Source organism: Grus americana, chromosome 9 (assembly GCF_028858705.1).
Source record: "Grus americana isolate bGruAme1 chromosome 9, bGruAme1.mat, whole genome shotgun sequence".
Classification (NCBI taxonomy): domain Eukaryota; kingdom Metazoa; phylum Chordata; class Aves; order Gruiformes; family Gruidae; genus Grus; species Grus americana.
In genome coordinates, this window is record NC_072860.1 from 23,738,083 (window position 1) to 23,757,658 (window position 19,576).

At 40.8% G+C, this 19,576-nt stretch overlaps 1 protein-coding gene across 2 annotated transcripts; it reads left to right on the top strand.

Moving 5' to 3' along the window:
• The first annotated feature begins 2,060 nt into the window (after window positions 1-2,060).
• On the top strand, window positions 2,061-15,820 carry LRRC31 (leucine rich repeat containing 31). Of its 2 annotated transcripts, XM_054835596.1 has the most exons (10): window positions 2,061-2,359; window positions 4,544-4,801; window positions 6,069-6,218; window positions 6,652-6,819; window positions 9,277-9,444; window positions 10,313-10,480; window positions 11,248-11,415; window positions 12,532-12,699; window positions 13,889-14,056; window positions 15,228-15,820. In XM_054835596.1, exons 1-10 carry the CDS (start codon window positions 2,347-2,349, stop codon window positions 15,545-15,547), a joined length of 1,749 nt encoding a protein of 582 aa, XP_054691571.1. In that variant the 5' UTR covers window positions 2,061-2,346; the 3' UTR covers window positions 15,548-15,820. The 2 variants fall into 2 exon arrangements, with proteins under 2 accessions (XP_054691571.1, XP_054691570.1); XM_054835595.1 differs by lacking the exon at window positions 2,061-2,359 and having other exon boundaries at window positions 4,522-4,801.
• The last annotated feature ends 3,756 nt before the right edge of the window (window positions 15,821-19,576 follow it).

Below are 19,576 nucleotides of genomic sequence, written 5' to 3' on the forward strand. Positions count from 1 at the left end.
ACTTTAACTATTTTGTTCCAAAATTGGTTCTGTTCCTAACCTTGCCCCAGGTCTACACAGAGGGAAGAGTAGATATAAACAAGTGTGACACTGAGCACTCAGCAGATGGTCACAAACCATTTAACTGGATAGAAAGGAGAAGGCGTTTATTATTTTTAAACTCCAAAAGCTAAGCCTGCCCTGTGCTGTCCATGACGTACTGCAAGAAGCAGATGCACAGGTCCGCGAGGCAGGAGCAGGACACGTGTTCAGAAGTATGCCATGGAGGAGACAGCAACTGATGCAGCAAGGCCCAGTCTGGCATTTAAGGGGGACCTGGCTGGGCCTGGCTGTCATGATATATTGCATGGTCACGGCATAGCCTAGGCTATTGCAAAGTAATGCTCATGTTTTCAGCCCAGTGCAGCTACCTTGCTCTAGTTATCCTGCTTTGCTTTGGGATAACCCTGCTGTCCCCTCTTCCCTCATAGCTGCTGTAAAGAAAGGAAAAGATTTGCTTTCTAGGAAGAAGAAACTAGGTCAATGCAAAACTGCTATTCTCTTCTCACGGGATTACAGGGATGCTGTCACGGTGCCATGAGGTATTTTCACTATCATTCAACTGCCTAAAGTGGTGAAAGAATTTCTGAATGGGCAACACATCACCTAACACACTAATGTCAGAGCATTTAAGTTAGCCCAGCCTAACCACTGTAATCAGTGCTTAACATGCTTAAGGATTTCCCCCGTTCCAGAGAGCGGAGATTATCAGATATTCCCATTGAATTGCAGTGGGCATCGAGTGTCTGGAGCCAGCACAGCCTGGCACACATTCACAAACACGGGTTGCCTTGTCTCCGTTTCATCCTTGGCCGCTCCTTTGTTAAGCACAACAAGTAAAGTGGAAAAGAGCTGTCAAATTGAATGAGTTCCTTACCGACAGAAATGCTTGGGGTTTTCGACTGTCTGCATAGCTGAGATGCCTGATCACATGAAGTGAATTAGCACGCAGGGAGGTGACCTTTTCCAGTGGCTACAGGTCTATAGTGAGGTGCTAGTTTCAGAAATTGGGAGACGAGAGCCACTCCTGGTGTCGGAAAATTCTAAAACCAACTTGGAGATCCTTTATGTTTGGGCATAGAAATGTGCCCTTCAGTCCTGCAGGCAAAGATGGCTCATCACAGTGTTTTTGTGCATTTTTTCCAACTGCAAATGTCTCCCAGCATGGTAATTCTCATGGGCAGGGGGATTTTCCTGATGTTCACTTAAGTTTTCCTTCACTTAATCTTATCCTGTTGGCTCCTAGCAGCACCTGGTGCCTCATACCACCCTGTCTGAATCATTTGTATGTTGACCCACTGAGTCAAGCCTGTCCTCATGGCTGGTGTCTGCTCAGCTGCGTTCAAAGGAATCATTAGTTTTGTTGACCAGCTTTATCATTCCCCACCAAAAGCACTCCAGTTTGCATATGTCTTTAGTGTATACATGTCAGTGGATGGTCCCTTGTATTTAAGGAAGTATAAATTATATTACAACAGGTGCAGACAAAGCTGAGCAGGAAATGATAAAAGAAATCGAGTGTTTGCCATGTGAGGGGAGACAAGAAGGCTTTGGTTGGTTTAGTCTACAAAAGTGAAGTCCTCATAGATTAAAAAAGCCATTAAAGCTAAAGAGATATGATTTATCAAATTATCACATCCTAATGTTGTATCATGCTGTTGCCTATGAGCAGATTGTACTGATGATGCAGTAGGACCTCTCCTCTCCTATCTCCCGTTGCCCTAAAAGGGACAGGAGCGCGCTAGTCCTCTGTATTGCTTTTTCTTACTGAACTATGCAACATCTTGCTGACAGCAGGGCTTTGCTCAGCCTCCAGCAGTATTTCTGACCAGTATGGACAAAAGGGGTGGGAAAACAAAGAGCTTTTCTTCAGGTAGTCTTGTAACCTGATCTGTAAGGTGACTCAGCCTCTTCTAACAACAGCTGTTTCAGGGACATGCAGTGGTTAGCGTGCAGTATCGAAGTCTGTGCTGCCACTTCCTGATTTCTGCCTTGTGAGTGATCTAAGCTGGGACATGATCAGAGCATTTAAATGGACTTCTCAGCCACCGGCAGAAAAGAGAGGCCAAGCACAGTGGGCTGACGTCGGGAGACAGCACAGAGGAAGAGAGGCCTCAGGAAAGAGCCCACAAGCCACTTGTGCAGAGCTGCTGCTATCAAACTGATGAAGACAGAAACTCTTGAAAGAAAAGTACGTGGAAAGTCCTGCTAGGGAAAGAAGTGTGGTTTTGTTTGCATGTCATGGCTCACTTCTCCTGCAAGCCCTGAAAGTGCTGTACAAGGTGAAACAGATTGTCAAGTGTACCAATGGAAGATACAGGTATGCTTCTTTGTTTAAAGTAATACTGTTCTACAGCATGAAAACACAGCCAGGGTAACGACCATTGCTTTACAGCTCAGTAAATTATCTTCTTTTTCTGTCCTATTAAACTGCTATGTACATTGTTTTGTATAATTTTCGTACTTTACTCACAAGAAATACAGCTATTTAGAACAAGACTTTAAACAATGCATTAGCTTTTCTGATGCATTTTCAGGTGCTCTGCCCTTGAACACTTGTATCATGGCAGATAACTTCCAACACAATAAGAAAATTTACATACATACATATATATATAGATATATCTGTATATATACCCACATTTATATATATACACATACACACAAAAATAAAAGTATGTGTATATAAAAACTACATTTGCTTTATCTAGACATTTCGCCCCTGAGCTATCTCTTGCTATCTGTGAAAATTATAGGGTTACTGATACTTCTTCACGTATTTTTGGTTTTTTTTGGAAAATTGATGCCAGTGACATTATATATAACAGGTGATTGTTAAAATGATTGAGATCATGTGCTCTATGGATGATGGAGAATTGTGGAATGAGTTCTGTGTGAGGGTCTGTACTGAGGGAGAGGGAATCTGTGTGAGCACAGAAATCTGTTCATGAGGTCTGGTGTATTACAGGATCAAGGTCTGAGCACAGGTCATTCCCCCTGCAGTCAAGGGCACACAGTAGTACCTGTCTTGGTTTCAGCTGGGATAGAGTTAATTTTCTTCCTAGCAGCCGATATAGTGCTATGGTTTGGATTTAGGATGAGAATAATGTTGATAACACACTGATATTCTAGTTGGTGCCAACCAGTCAAGGACTTTTCAGCTTCCTGTACTGCCCAGCCAACAAGGTGGGGGGCACCCAAGAAGCTGGGAGGGGACACAGCCAGGGCAGCTGACCCAAAGTGGCCAAAGGGATGTTCCATACCGTATGACGTCATGCTCAATACATAACTGAGGGGTTTGCTGGGAGGTGGGGTGGCTCAGGAACTAGCTGAGCATTGCTTTTGGGTGTTGAGCAACTGTGCCGTGCATCACTTGTTTTATATGTTCTTTTATCATTATTATTATTATTATCATTATCATAATCTTCCTTTTCTATCCTATTAAACTGTCCTTATCTCAACCCATGATTTTTTCCTTTTTCTTTTCGATTCTTTCCCCCAGCATGAGCAAAGGGCTGTGTGGTTGTTTTAGCTGCTGGCTGGGCTTTCCACGTAGTCCTCACAAAGCAAAAGTCAATGAATGTCTGCTTAGTTGTTATGACTGATTGCACAGTTAAAAGCATGTGTGTGAGGAAGAATGCTAGAATTCAAACTAAAGAAAGAACATTAATGTTTAGAGAAAAACAAAGCAGCTTCACAGTCACCAGATGATGCTATAGCTTGTGTAGTATAAACAGCAATAAGGAAAGAATGTGTATAAATTATTATAAAGTCAAACTTTAATTTACCTGTGAATTAGCCTCTGAAACTGTGGTCACTATAGTACTGAACTGTTCCGAACAAGCTGTCTGGGGGGCTTGTTTTCTTCCAGCATTGGCACACTCCCAGTGTTCATAGCTGGTCGTCTTCTGCACTATCACTTCAGCTTCGCTTTAAGGTTAATGGGGTTTCATTTGCGTGTTCCACCCTGAACTTGGGAGCCTGTGACATCGTTCAGGCAAAGATGTCCTTGTACTCCCTGTTGCACACCTCCTCCTCTCATCTTCCTGACTGCCGGGCTGGTGTTTGGCATGAAGAATCACTTTGGTGCCAAACTTAACCTGATTTCCCCTCAGAACAGGGACATCTCAGCCTTGCTTCTTTAATGTGGCCACAAGATTCTGAACTGAACCTGGGGATTAAGTGAGGGGGAAGCAGTAGGTTAGCCCTTCAACGCCAGGTGGGGTGGGCTTGGGAGCAGTCTGCATTAACAAGGCAGCAGAGCAGTGCTTGTACCACTGAGAACTGGGACCACTGAGTCTGCTGTGCAGATACTGAGCATTACCAGTTCCTTTTGAAGGAGAAGAAATGAGTTCAGAGTCTGGTCCACTGAACAGTGCTTTTTCTGATATAGGGTGGAGGGAATGGTAGGAAATTCTCACTGCATCTGCCATTATGAAAGAGGGTAAGCAAGAGTAAATGTTACTAAACTTAATTCCTTCTATGTCTGCTCATCCCCTGAAAGATGACATTCAGAGCAGCCAGGATAAGCAGGAAGAGGACATCCCAAGGAGTTCCCCATTTGACTTTGTTATAAAACAGTTCCAAGGGAAGAGGTCCTCTTCTGGAAAAAGAAAAGAGCAGCCTTCAGCCATCAAAAAATTCTTTGGGGGCTTTGACTTTGGGAAGACTGAAGGCAAGGACAGAAGGGAAATTGAAGAAACAGAAATAAACAATTCTGGAACTGATGATCAGAGTGAGAAGCAAGATCTCTCTGTAGAAGGTAATGCTGGTACAATGTGCATGTGTATATATTTTAATTTCATAGAAAATCGGTTACTTTCTTGATAGCCAAAATGCTGTATTTTGCTGCCTGTAGTTTATCCTTTAGCCAGGATTTGCTTCTGATTGGAACATTGACAAGGATGTGCCCTCTAATTTGATAGGTGCCAAGCAAGGACTGGGATCCATGTTGCTGAGGAGGGATAAAACTTTTGGGTGATCTCTCTCTTGATCTCCAATGTGAGAGGTCAGTGCTGGAGTCAGCTCATTAGTTGCAGAGCTTATTTGGTTTCAAAGCCAAGCTTTGAGCAGTAGCTTGGCTTGTTGTACTTAAGATTGGTCTCTGTCTGCCCTGCTGCTAAAGCAATCTGAAGACAACAAGAGCAGATGTTTCCTACCACTTCACGCTGCTGAGGGGGAGGGGAAGAGAATGGAAATTCATCGTGTATGTTATTTTGCGCACACCAGAATACTCTTTAGATCCACACCAGAGAAAATGAGGCTATTTTTAAAAAGGAGCTGGAAGGTGAGACTTAGAACGCATCCTTTGTCCTAAGAGTTTTTGGTAGGTTTGGGGAAACAATGAGAGGACAGCTACGGAGAGTGGGATTGCTATTTTGTGTAATTTTTGGCTGCTTTTTTCCAGCTATAGGCATTAAATGAAATTACTGATTTGTTAAAGTGTTTAGCAATGAATGTAAATGTGATTTTCCTTGCTGTACAAACTGTATGGAAGAAGAAGGCAAGAGGGGGTTGCTTTGCAAAGCCAAGAGAAGCAGGAACTGCCTTACACAGACAATGTATGAAAATGAACACAGACTGTCATGAAGGAAGCACCAGGTTCACTACACAATTGTAGGGTCACTCGGTGCTAACTAATCAAGTACAGACTGTATTGCAGCAGTGTGGCTACAGTGCAGGCACACAGAGGTGGTTATATGACTTGTGCATCCAGAATAGCTGCAGTTCAGCGTTTTACACGAATTTCATGTCCTGGAACTGGTGGTGCAAATATCCAAAGTCACTGGCGTAAGGTAGTGTGGGAATGTGCAATAGGAGATTCTTTTCTCACTCTGCATCAGGAGCTTTGTAGTGATCTGATCTATAGGGATCTTATCACTCAGGTTATTGGTCCACATTGATCAAAAATAGAGCCTGGTTTACTGACACAATTAATTTCCTAAAGTCTTCACCAGACAGCCACAGAGAGGTTTTGTACTTTGTGTTAGTAGCAGAGGTAACCAGGGCCCTATTTCTTTGTTACTCAGATGGACTTTCACATCACATTTCTGAAGCAGAGTCACCATCTGGTGAGCAGAGATTTAACCAGTTTATGCAGAAACTGGGAAAGAAACCCAACAGCAAGAATCTGGATCTAAATAATTGTGCATTAAGTGCTGCAGATGTAACAGAGCTGGGTAAATACACATTTTATTCAACTAGTCACTTCATACATTTCTTTATTTCTTATTTGCCTATTCAGTTATTCGCTCTCCTCTTTTCCCTTCCCTTTCTTTTATACAGGCCTGGCTTTATTTAACATTTCATCTGGTGCTCCCAGGTCCTTGAGAAATGTTAACTAATAAATTAACATATTTATATAATATATATTATATAAATTATGTAATATATATATAGATATAAAAGTCATACAGCTCTGTGAAGCAGATGAATGTTCTTACACTCTGTAACTGAAACAGAGTGTAAAGAAAACTGAGGTACAAATTGTCATGGCTTTATAATGCTGTATTGGGTATAGAAAGCATCTCTGTATTAAGACATATTGGCATCCAGGGTGTGCAGATAACAAGCAGACAGAATGCACTTTTTCTTTTCTTTTTTTTTTTACAGCTTCCTTACTGCCGTTTCTTCCAGAGCTGGAAGAGATCAGCCTGTCCTGGAATGGTTGTGTTGGTGGGACTTTGAAAGCTCTCACTGTTCATCTTCATCATGTGAATCTGTTGAAAGTCCTTCGACTTAACAACTGCAGGCTGACAGCTGAGGATGTCACCTCCTTAGGTACAGGATTTCATTTACATTTACTTCCAGACAGCTTGAGTCTAATGTAATCCAACTGATCTCTTCCTACATCCTACCCCTGCTGCTTCCACACTGGGCAATGTAAACTCCTGCTGTGAAACAGTAGGAAGAACCTGGGCTTATGAGTGATCTTACACATTTGAGGAGTTCTGCTGAGTTCATTCCTCAGGGCATGAAGGTTTCACATTCAGCAGGGAACAGAATTCAGTCCTATTTGCAGGAAAGCATGTTTTCAATTTGGATTAGTACTTTTTCTTAGCTAGCTTTCATATCTAATGGTAGACAGAAGAACTGAAACAGAGTCAGTCATAATAGGGTCACCTTAAGTCTTTGTGCTGCAGGACAGATGCAGTGCTCAGCACAAAAAAATGGATGGTGTTTTGGAGGAGACTTAAAACCAGTGCTGAGTTGGAGCTTTATGATTTGTTTTTGCAAGTCTGGAAGAAGCATATTCCTCTGTGTACTTGTTTGCTTGGAGTGCCTGCAACCCTGCTTTCTGCAAAGCATGAGATTTAAAGGTTTTAAAGGTGGTGTTGTGTACTCTGGTTCTGATTCACTTACCTCTGGACCTGGAGTTAACTCAGGGGCAGGTCTGTGATATGTGTCTAAAAGAAGGGCAAACTCAATCAACTAGGAATTCTAAAAAAACCTACTGCTTATTTAACAAGTTCTAAAAACCAGTCTGAGTTATAAAGCTGGACTTTATTTTATTCATATCAAGGGTTTTTCCAGGAAAGGTTCAGAAATAAAATTACATATATGATGGTAGCTCAAAAGCAGGTCATGCTATCTGTTGGGGAGGAAAAATGCATCTCTAAAAAAGCTGGTGAAAATAATTTGTCTATTTCTGATGAGGCTAAAACCTGTGTTTCATTTTCTGTCAGATTTTTTCAAATTTATTTCATTCTTTTTCAAACCCTTTTCTCATACTTTTTTTCTCTTGAGTTTTATTGGTTATATTTCCAATTGATTTATTCTGCCTGGTTCTTCTGTGCTCTTTCCTTCCTCCTTCTGGCTTGGCCTCTGCTGAGACAGACACAAAACTGATCACAGGACTTGAATTTCTAGTCAAAATGGAAAATTCCCTTGACATGTGGAATAGTAACAGTCAGTTTGCATTGATTTTGCCTGTGATTTTGGAAATAGCATGCATATTTAGGCCAATACTGCCTGTTTGACTATGTCCACATCTGTCTGTGGAAATGTGGTCACTTGTGGACTCAGTGCATTCTTTTTAGAAATCAATACCTCAAATATAACTATAATATCAACCTCTCCTATGTGATTGCTCAGAGCTGTGACTGTGAGAGGTGGTAGGAAACCATTCCTGGAGTTATAGTCCTTTATTTATCTTCTGGGTGGAAAATGTGTCTGGAATGCCAGTCCCCACGTCAAACAGAAACAGGCTATACTGCAGAGGCAAAACCACTTCTCATCTGTAGTGCATTGTTCAGTATTCAAGACTGAGGCAATAATTTAAAATAAATGCAAAAATAAAAATGAAGACATGTCCTTTTCTCTCAAACCTGGATATTCACTTACAAAAACAGAAATAATTATTTTTCTATTATAAATCTTTTGTGAAGAATTAATTATGAAAACACACAGACATGAAGAGGTTTTATTATTAAAATACAATTGTCAGTTATTAGGTTGATTACAAGACTTTAGATCAAAAATTTGTGTATGACACTTTGAAATTGCATGTGCATATGGTCTGATTAATTGTTCTCGGGAATGAGTTTATGCAAATATACATCTACCTCTCTCCTCTACAAAGGAAATTAGGAAGCTGGATTTTTGCAGTGGGATGTTAGTATTACAAAGAAGCACTAACAGTTGACATTGGCAGGTGCATCAAGCCTGGAAAAGGCCAATTTTTCTGAATCTAAAAAAAATCAGTGCTGTCTGCCTTGAAATCATGGGAAAGTTAGTATGGGTTAAAACAATGCTCGTCTTGATTGCTTATGAAGTGAGTCAGAAATGAAACTTTTAAGTTTCAGAAATAGCTGTGAGAGGACTTCTTTCATCTCCAAAATGACCTGTGGACACAGTACAGAGGCTGTTGGAAGTTTGCCAAATAAAATAGAGCAGAACTATACAGGACAGTAAATTCAAACTTGTCACTTGTATTGATTTCCCTATAGACTAGACTTTCTGGGTCCTGGCACAGGTCTGCAATGATGGCCAAGCAGTCTGTGTGTGCTGTGACAATGACTTGTGATCTGTATTGCTCCTTAGACAAGGTGAGAATTTATACAACATTGCTGCAGTAGCAACAATTCATGGCATACACTGATTTTCCTGGCAAGCCATACAAAATATAATAATTTGAGAATTAAGTGGCTAACCTTCCCCTTTAATATATTCAAAACTTCTATTTTTGTCTTGCACCGAAATTGTACCTAGAGTGGATCATCTTAGCTTCTGTTACAGGAGAGGCATTTGAAATTGTTCCTCAACTTGAAGAACTGGATTTATCATGGAACAGTAACATAGGTGGAAAACTATCACTCCTGACAAAAAAACTCCAGAAAGGATGCAAGATAAAATTTCTGAAAATTACAGACTGTAACCTGACGGCAAAGGATGGAGAATCCCTTGGTATGTGTTTCCACATAGCTAGACTGAGAAAGTGGCTTCACAAAAATATCCCTCGTTTGACTTAGATTATGGCTGTATTGAGCTCAATATTAGTTGAAAGTTAATTTATTTCAGGCTCTGCATTATAATAGTATTTACCACACAGCATTGGGATTTTATGCACTTTCTTCCAAAGATGAAAGTTCTCTCTTATCATGTGAGGTAGGGTTGAGAAGAAGAATAGCTAGATCTAAACCACAGTCTGGCTGCCTCAGTGGTCCGTATTTGCTTGGATGCTTTGAGACCCTGAGCAAGTCATGTGTGACAGAATTTCCAACATTCACTGCTTAAAATTAAGCAGCTGAATATGTACTTTGCCATGGGATGGGAAAGAAGGCCTGAGGGAGGGAATGTAGGCTGAGGGCAACCACTGAACACCCCTCCCCTCTTTCCTCTCACCATAGCCTAATCCCGTGTTGTCTTTTGATCTGATTCTGAGGTTTAAAAGCTATTTTCTCCCTAAAGACAAGCCCCTGTGCTCTCATCTCCACTGCAGGAGATGGCCCGTATGCAACATACAGTCCTATATCTTTTCATTAGAAATTTTTATTTCTTTTTGTATTCCTGCTTTTTATTCCCCTGTATTTTTATTACTGTCCTTGCATTTTTCAGCTTTATTTTCATACATATTCTTCACTGATTTTCTTGATTCCTATTGAATCCTTGTTTTGCTGTATTTTTTAGGTAAAACAGGAACTTAGTAAGTCTAAACCACACATATAGGCAAACCCAGCCTACCTCTTCCTGTTTGTCATGATGCTATATTTCTCTAGGGTTCATCTGTGTATATTCCAGACATTTACCAATTCTCTTTTTCTTTTTTTCCCAGCTGAAATTCTAAATGTGATCCCAAACCTCGAAGTATTAGATCTCTCTATCAACAAACACATTGGCTCCAGCATGAAGGTTATTGCTCAGGATCTGAAAAATGTTCCAGGCTTGAAAGAGTTGAACTTGCACATGTGTGGATTAAAGCAAGACAGCCTCCAGGGCTTAGGTTAGACTTTATGTTCAGAAAGACTTTCATTCTGAATAAATTGTACATCTGAAAACCATTTAAGAAAGGCAATGAAGTGGGATTTTGCTGATGGTTTGGCAGTATTAATGGGCAATCATTATTTGCTGTTTGAGGATTGATAAAAGACTACAGAGACTTTCAGCAGGAGTAGCATTTATCTTCCCTGAGCTCAAACATTTGAAAGTCAGTGGGGAGAGTCACCCTCCACACCATTTATCTGAGACACATCTTAGGGTAGATTAATAGCTCTCTGGACATCCTTCCTCTCTCCCCAGACAGAACATAGACAGGGGCACAGACAGGCTAGCTCACTTTTAACAAGCTAATCCTACTCTCAGAGGGGAACCCAAATTCACCATTAGCACTTAATGAGTGTCCAGTGAAGCCATATGAAATGGGCTGATTATCTGTGTCTCTCCCTAGTGGAGGTCTTATCCATAAGACAAAACAACTGGCACTAATTAGCACATCCAGTAGTAATTTCGGCAAAAGGCTGAGGATTGAATGGATCTAGGGGATGAGCTGGCCTCACCTTCACCTGCTCTTTCAGAGAAGAATGGAGTTGCATGGATGGGAAGCTTTGTGGTATTACTGTATGTCTGCTGTGATTATATGCTGAAGCTTAGTCTAAGAGCTTTGCCTGCAATACCTTGTGCAAACTTTGACATTAAAGTAAATAAACGCTAAAGCCATGACCTGTGCTATTGTAGCAGCTGGTGACCAGCAGGTTCCCTTTTCCATTTCAGATGCTGCTTTACAGCACCTTGCTGAGCTAAGAAAATTAGACATATCATGTAACAAAGAGATTGGTGGTGGCTTTAAAGACTCAACAGCTCATTTGGCCAGCTTGAAAAATCTCGAAGTCCTTGATCTCCACCAGTGCTGTGTAACAGAAGAGGACGTGACCATTTTGTGTAAGGACATGTTGAGGAAATCCATTAAGAATCTAGGTTGTGACTTCCGAAAATATCTCAAAAGCGTAAGAGATTCTACCTAACCTAGTCTAGCAGATCTCAGCACATTTTCATTAGGCAATTCTGGAAGTGCAGTGTGGAGGATGGCTTTCTTGATCAATACAGAATGGGTTTTTTGCTGTATCAAAAGAAATCTCATAGTGTCTGATCCCATGTGGAACTAAGGAACTGAATCCTCCATGACTCAGACCCATGATGGGAATGTAGTACTGCTTTTTTCGATAATCAGTAATTTTGGAAATATCCAGGGACAGTTTCCCTGCTGGTATAAACTGGCACAGATCCAAGATACATATGTGTGTGTAAATGTAACTGCCTAAAATTCCCTTGGTGAACTTTAAGTCAAGTAGAGAGTGATGTTAGGAGATCTTGCATTGCTGCTGCTCTGTGCTTTATAGAAAAGCTGAAGACTACAGTATCCAGGATGAATTGATCCAACTCATAAATACTATTAGGAAGAAAAAGACATTTCCCATTCAATCAGTGAGAAAGATTATTTTCCTGTGTGCATCATCAGAACTTTTTGACATTGGTTTTTACTCCTTAGAACAACAACAACAAAAAATCCCATAATTCAAACCCTATATTGCCCACATCTTATTTTCCATGATAAAGAAAGTAATTTGAAAAGCTGCTGATGAAGCATTGGGAAGTATTAACTATTAGTAATAGCAATCATGATTTATTTTTAATTTCTTGACCAATAGAGAGTAATAATATTAATATAAAGGAGTTTCAGTTAGCAGTGAAGACATTTGGGAATAACTCCCATCTCATTTAATGTTAAATTCCCTACTTCACCTAGAAAATTTCAACAGAAAGCCGTGTTCTGACAACCTTCCACACAGTATGTAATACCTAATTTCTTAAACATTCCTACTGAAAATGACAAGGCTATTTATGGTCTAAAGCATTACTCACCATGAATTTGAGTGCCAAAACTTGGCCTTGACATTTGGATTGATTTATAAAGAAAAGCAATGACCTCAGGCAAATATAAAACTACATATTTGTTCTGGATTGGTGACTGTCTAATAAATATTTCATGTTTTATAGCCCAGGTGATACCTTTACTCTCCAGTCTTCAAGAACTGAATTTATCCTCGAATAAAAATGTAGGAGTCTCATCTGACCCTCTTCTGGGCAGGCTCAGGTTTTTACCGAAGTTAAAATCTGTGGCCATCAGCAATTGTGGTTTGGGCGAAGAGTCGTTTTCATCACTAGGTAGGAATGTTTTTTAAAAGTGTGTCTATTCTCTGTGTATCCTTGTGGGACAAAGCACTTCATTCTCCTCTGGCTGAACTCCAAAGATCATGGTTACATTACACCACAGGTCCCGAGTGAAAAAGCCTGTAAGGAAACTAGTGCTTCATGGGACCTGGTTGCAAGGGAAGACTGTTGTATGTTTTCCCCCATTATACCTGGCTGGATGAAGTCCTTTTAGTCCTTTGACTGATAGAGAGCTTTTGAATACTCCCTAATTTTGGAAGAGAAAGGAAAACATGATTTCATATTATTCTGTAATTATAGTTTGGTTGTAACACTGTATTTGCAGTTTAGTGGGGCAAAATTTTCACTGAATGTTTTTCACCTCACTGCAGGTGAAAGTTTCAGTAGAAACTTTCTGGGATAGAGTTGAGCATAGGGCAGTGGAGGAATAGGGGAAAAGGTATTGCACAGCCAAGAAGAAAAGTCCAGTCTAACACAGGATATGTAAATTCAGCCTCTTTTGCCTACTTATTGCAAATCTCAGTGGATTAGCGGCTACACTGTCCCTTTGATAGGCGTTCCATATGGCACAAGAAATCTAAGTACAGAGGGACCTGTTAGTTACTGTGTCTTGTGCACTTACAATATATTTTGTACTGTTTACTAGTGACATTGAAACCTATAGTAAAACTTGACTGCCTTCAGCAGAAGCAGTAGCAAGTTAAACTGGTCTGAAGTCCCTGCAGGAAGACTACTATATTTATATCATTACAATTATGTAAGAGTGACATCATGGAAATTGGTGTTGTCAAAAGATACAGAGCATTTCACAGATACAGATACAGAGCATAGTGAGTTCACAGCAAAAAATTGGTGTCTTTAAATTGATATAAAATAGTTTAAAAACAAGCTGTGATATTAAATTGACTTCAGTGGGACAAGGTCAAGCAAACAACGTAAACAGAAAGACAAGAAACTTCTCCACAGAGTCCTTAAAAATTCTATAGACAGGCCCTTCTTATATTCTTTAAAGGGCACAGGAGAAATTTTTTGACTGACTTTTATTAGGATAAAATAAGTTATTCTAAGCACAAGTAGGCAGCCTGTTAGGAGCCTATTTACTGGTGAATTGCTGGTGAGGTGTCTATTGAGGCCATGTTGTTTTCTCTTAGTAAGCAGAAGTTGCTGGTCTTAATCTTTTCAGCCGAGGCTGCCCTTCACCTTCCTGAACTGGAGATATTAGACCTTTCTTGGAATAAGTGCGTTGGTGGGAACCTAAAGCTGCTTTTGGGAGCGCTAAAGCTTGCAACGGAGATTCAGGTGTTAAGACTGAGCAGCTGTAACTTGGTGGCTGAAGATTTGGCACTTCTAAGTACGTATAACATGGTATTTACTAGCAGTCAAGGAGCCAGGGCATTTAGACCACAATTCAGAAGGGACTTGTTCCATGGGTTGAGCACATTTTTGCATAAATCAAAATTAAAAGATGGAAAATACAGCACTATTTTTCCGAGAAAGGGTATTCATTTTGCTGAAGACTGTCCCCCCTGTACATCCACAGTGCAAAAGCTGCAAAGGATAAAAATGCAAAGAATTTTTTATCCATTTTATCTATTAATACAAAAATGCAGCATTTAGAAAATGTAGCTTTTGCATCTGGTTTTTATATTTTTATATTATTTAAAGCTCTGAGGACTTTTATTTTGCTCAGTTGCTGGTTTTGGGTTCAGTAATTTATGGGAAATGTACATACTGACAGCCAGTAATACAGGCACTACCAGCTCTCAGTCCACTAGGTGTGTTTCTGGAGTCAAACTATTATGGGAGAATTAAACCAGAAATATTTTAGCCCACCTCTTAGCAGCTGCTGACAAATACTGGAAAACAGGAACCCAACAAAAGAATAAATACTAGGATCCTTTTAAAAACCTGGCTATTTTATAGTCATTCTTGTGATCCTGTGGGCCTGACTTATGGGTTTGGAGTGTCTGAGATTGGCAATAGCTGTGTGGCAGCTATTAAGGCCCTGTCATCTGAAGGCTGGTGAGATGAAGCCTGAATATTTTTGACTTTACAAACATCACCCTTGATGGGTGTCTCCTTTGCCAACCATACATTAAGGATTCCAGTTCCCTTTAAGGTGTATTAGGCCCATTACCCTCCCACAGTGAGAGGTGGCTGTTGTAATTATGCAACCTCATCTAGTTTTGCTTTCCTTTCTAAATCTCCCTGTAAAGCCCATCTGCCTCTTTTAGTTGGCACTTGATAAGACCTCCTTCCAACTGACTCAAAGGTTTTCAGGTTGCCATACAATTTTAATCTGATATTTCTGTCCCTTTTGAATTGCCTGTGTTTTAAATGTTGTACACTCCTTCAGCTGTGATAAAACGTTCTTTCTGAGATTAACAGCCAGTGATTCTATGTTGCTGAGGAGTTGAATCTTTGACTGCTGAAAGGCCTTAAATAATATGGTATTATTTTAAAAGCCTTTAAAGCAATTGCCAGCATGTATTAGTTCTGTTTGTGTCTGTAATTTCTTGCAGCATCACTGACGCAGGATGGTCATCTAGCCAGATTACGGAAGCTGGATTTGAGTTACAATAACAACATCTCTGATGAAGGGTGGGTCATTTTCTGTCAAGGCTTAGCAGTATTCAAAGAACTCTCCGAGCTGGATGTCAGTCTTCGTCCATCGTCCTGCCATGACTGTGGGACGTGGTTCAGCGAGTTGTTAGCAGCACTGACAAAGCTGCCTGCCTTGGCAGAGCTGGGGATGCAAAGATGGGTCCTTTCGGAATCACAGCGGAAACGACTGGAAAGCTTTAATCAAGACAACAAACGAAACATTCGTTTCGACTGTTGATGGAGATTGAAGGTTTCTGGAAGGCCTTTCACAAGCAGGACATGAACCAAGTACTATGTGTCTCTGACTTAGAAGACTACCCAGTTTTTAGTAATCTCATCTCATGAGAGCTCTTGAAATAGTTCCACAGTTACAGAAAACTGTTATTTAACTTCTGCATGTGTAGATCATTACATTTAATAACATATTCTTTCAGATTCTCTGGGCCATGCTTACTCTACAAGGTACGCTTAATCTTCGTGTTGTGACTACTGTCAAAAGAGCAATCGTGATTTCAGATGGACACACTGCAGGTTTGCCGATGGAGGGAAGGGGCCGGGGTGTGTGCAGGTGGGTGGGCAGTGTGAATGTGGCCTCATGTACATAATGAAAATGCCTCTAATGTGAAAATACTTGAAAGCTCTACATTTTAAATTTTATTTTCTTCTCCCTCAAAACTTTTGTCTCTCTGTGAATGCATTAAATCTACATAACTGTGAGATTTGGAAAGCATCCCAACAATTCAGGACTGTATATTAGTCCAGTAAGGAGAATACAGAAGGAGCTGTTCTGCCTCTGCACTGGCCCTTGATGCTATCGTATAGTGTAGATGAGTCCTGTGTACAGAATCAGCATAAAATCAAGGTAAGAAACAGTTGATTGGTGTCTTTGCAGGTCTCAGGGGCAAGGGAAATGCTGTGGTAGGTTAAATCAGAGATATGTCCTGCTACCTTAGCAAGGATTTTGGATACAAAACTGTCTATAAGCGTTCTGGATAAGGCTATGAAAAGACTTTAGGATATGATACTTCGGGGATGCTCCTTCTCATCCTGAGCTGTTTCAGCCTTACCAAGACTGCGCTTTCCGTACAGACCCTTTTATGACATGCAGCACGAAACCAAACTTCCAGATCTAAGAGTCCGATCTAGAACATACGAAAGCCAGTGGGAGTCCCTGCAGTGCCTTGGTGCTTCCTGCGTTCAAGATTAATCCATTAACCTTCACAACACCTTGTGACGTAGACAGTGTTCTTATCCTTACCTTAAAGATGAAGGAAATAAATAAAGTCTATTACTCAAAGCCACGGGGCACCTTCTAGTTAAGAGCAGAGCACCCTGCTCTGTGCCCAAGACTTGTTAGAAAAAGCACCAGCTTGGGACATGTAAGTGGCTCCTCCTTTTTTTATTTGATAATTTCTTACTTGGCATTTTATTGTAGTTGCTTACACAGAGCCAAATTCTGGCCTACTCACTCGTGTCATGGAGCATGTTAACCCACACGTGAGCTCAAAGACTGCAGTGGGATTATTCATTGGTAAGGTATTTTAGGAAGTAAAGATATTAGATCTGCCCACTGAGTGAGAAGTCTTAGACAAATCCTGAGGCAGCTTGAGGGATAAAGTACTGCTCAATTAGCCCTGAGTATATCTACATGCTGCCATCAATCTCCTGGAGGAGAGGCACAACAGGATCATTCAGTGGCATTTTCCTAACTTGCTAGGACCCCTTTCAGCAAGTTGTCCCTTGCAGATGCAGATCAATATTCAGCTTTCAGTCTGGGTGACCCTTCCAACATCAACCACTTGCTGTTCATGATCCCCCTCTCAGTCCTTTGTCCTCTCATGATGCTGTCATATCTATTGTGCCACTAAAAAGCTTTTATTAAATCACTTCTGCTAAATGTCCCATCTATCTGTCAGTCTTCCCGGAAATCTCTCTCTTCCAGTGATTTCCTTGCAGATGCAGATCAATATTCAGCTTTCAGTCTGGGTGACCCTTCCAACATCAACTTCTGGCTGGTCAGGGTTATAACCAGCAGCTGACCGTGCCGTGCTGATACCTCTTGATCATTTAATCCATGATTTCATGTGAGGGTCTCCATGGACTTCCTGGTTCCAGTTTCAGTTCCACTTGAACAGTGCACTTGGCTCCCACATCTCTGAGAAATGTGAAATGAACTGGAGTGTCTTGGTCAGAGGTAGCAGGGAATTGCTGCAGTGTGGGATCAGTTATTTTCTGCAGAGATCCTCAACCTCTGAAATGAAGCAAAGAGCCCCTGTTTCATACAGAGCTAAGAAAAGAGACTTTCAAGCAGTGACTCAAGCCAGGAGAGTTGTTCTAATGTGGAAGTACCATCATCTCTGTTTAACAGCAGCACACCAACCTCTTAATCACTTGCCTTCCTGTGACTTTCCTCCTCAAATCTGCCTTTTGTTCAACTGGGAAATTGATCCTTTATCTGTTCTCTCTGAATCACTCCTTTCCCACTTGAACCTCTCTAATTCAGTAAAACAGCTGGCCCATGTTTAATTCTAGTATCTGTTGTAATCTTACTGACTGATCTGGACATCAGTATTGGGGTTTCTTGATTTGTTATGGTCGAGTTCCTCATTCTCAGCTCCAGAGCACAGTATGGACTCACTGCTAGCAACATCTCCACTTGCTGTTCATGATCCCCCTCTCAGTCCTTTGTCCTCTCATGATGCTGTCATATCTATTGTGCCACTAAAAAGCTTTTATTAAATCACTTCTGCTAAATGTCCCATCTATCTGTCAGTCTTCCCGGAAATCTCTCTCTTCCAGTGATCTCCTCCTTGGTAGTCTCTGAATCATCCTTCTGTCTATTCTTCTTTGCCTTCACTTAGGGTGAAAAAAATTCATAAGACACCTCTAAACAATGAAAACATCAGTTACCTAGTAAAATGGAAAACCAAAACCGAACCATCCCACTTTTCTGCACTCCTAGCTGTCTCCTGCCAATAAGCACATAAATAAGACTTCAGTATCAATCGATTGAAGAGCCAAACAGAAATAAGATCCATACCCTGGATGCAGATATAGCTGCAGCATTCAGAGAGCACTACCTGGAGGTGGAGCTCTAGGAAGAACTGGGTCTCAGTGACCCTGACTTCACCACCTCCCTCAGGATGCCACCACCTTCTCTGAGGCAACTCAGACAAGGGGAGGGAGAGCAGGACTGCAGTTCCAACCAGCCAATTAAACTAAATAAAGGGTTCTGCTCCCACCCACTTGGGCATTGTGGATCTGTACAGTGGCTGGTCCCAGTCCAGCACTGTGCTTTATGTATGCTGCAAATAAAACTTTAGAGGGGTTTAAGGAGTAATTGAGCAATACAAAATAAAAACTAGACAAGGACATCAGTGTCTAGGACAAACAGCTATCTGTAAAGTGCTGTGGGAAGATATGGTTGCATGTAAATTTGGCATGCTAGAATTATAGTAAGGAGTGTTTGTCATGGTTCTTTTGAATAACAAAGGTGTTATGACATGCCAGGACCCAGAATCATTGCTGGATATTGCGTTCTGCAGACTCTGCTTTCAAATAAGCCTGTCATATACAGGTGTTTTACAAACTGTCACCAAGCTATCTCAGAGATGAGCTGTAACACTAAGGATTTGACAGCTTGCAGTCATTCAAAATACTATAACTACAGATTGTCAAAACATCAGTGAACAGTTTTTCAGAAGTGTAGAGATACTTTCAAAACAGCTTTTTACACCTCTGTTAGACAGGATGGTAATGCAAGTTCTGGTAGAAGTGTATATATCCTGACTGCCTGGAATCCTCCTCCATATTTCCAAACAAGGTACTGATCATTTCTGAATGTAAAACTCATTAAATAACTGCTACTAGGTGGGGCCACAAGTATTGTTTCACTCTAGATATGGCTGTACCTCACTGACAGGAAAACAGATTTCTAAGAATTGCATGTATAATACTTTGAGATTCAGAACAAAGAACACTTCATTGCACCAGATTCCTACAGATTAGATTAATTAGCAGTTAATCAGCTGCCTTTATGCTTTGAGATAACATGCATTCAGAATGAGACATCTCAAGAATATTTCAGAATCTGCCCGATTCAGCTGGAGTCAATGTTGACAAAAAACCAAACCTCAAAAAATCATCTGTTTTCATTGTAACACTCACTGATTCAAATGCTTTAATACTGCTTGTCTCCTACTCGCTTATCTCTGCTCACATTTGCTCTTCTTGTAAATGAAAAGAGCTCTGTGCAGTTTACTGCCCA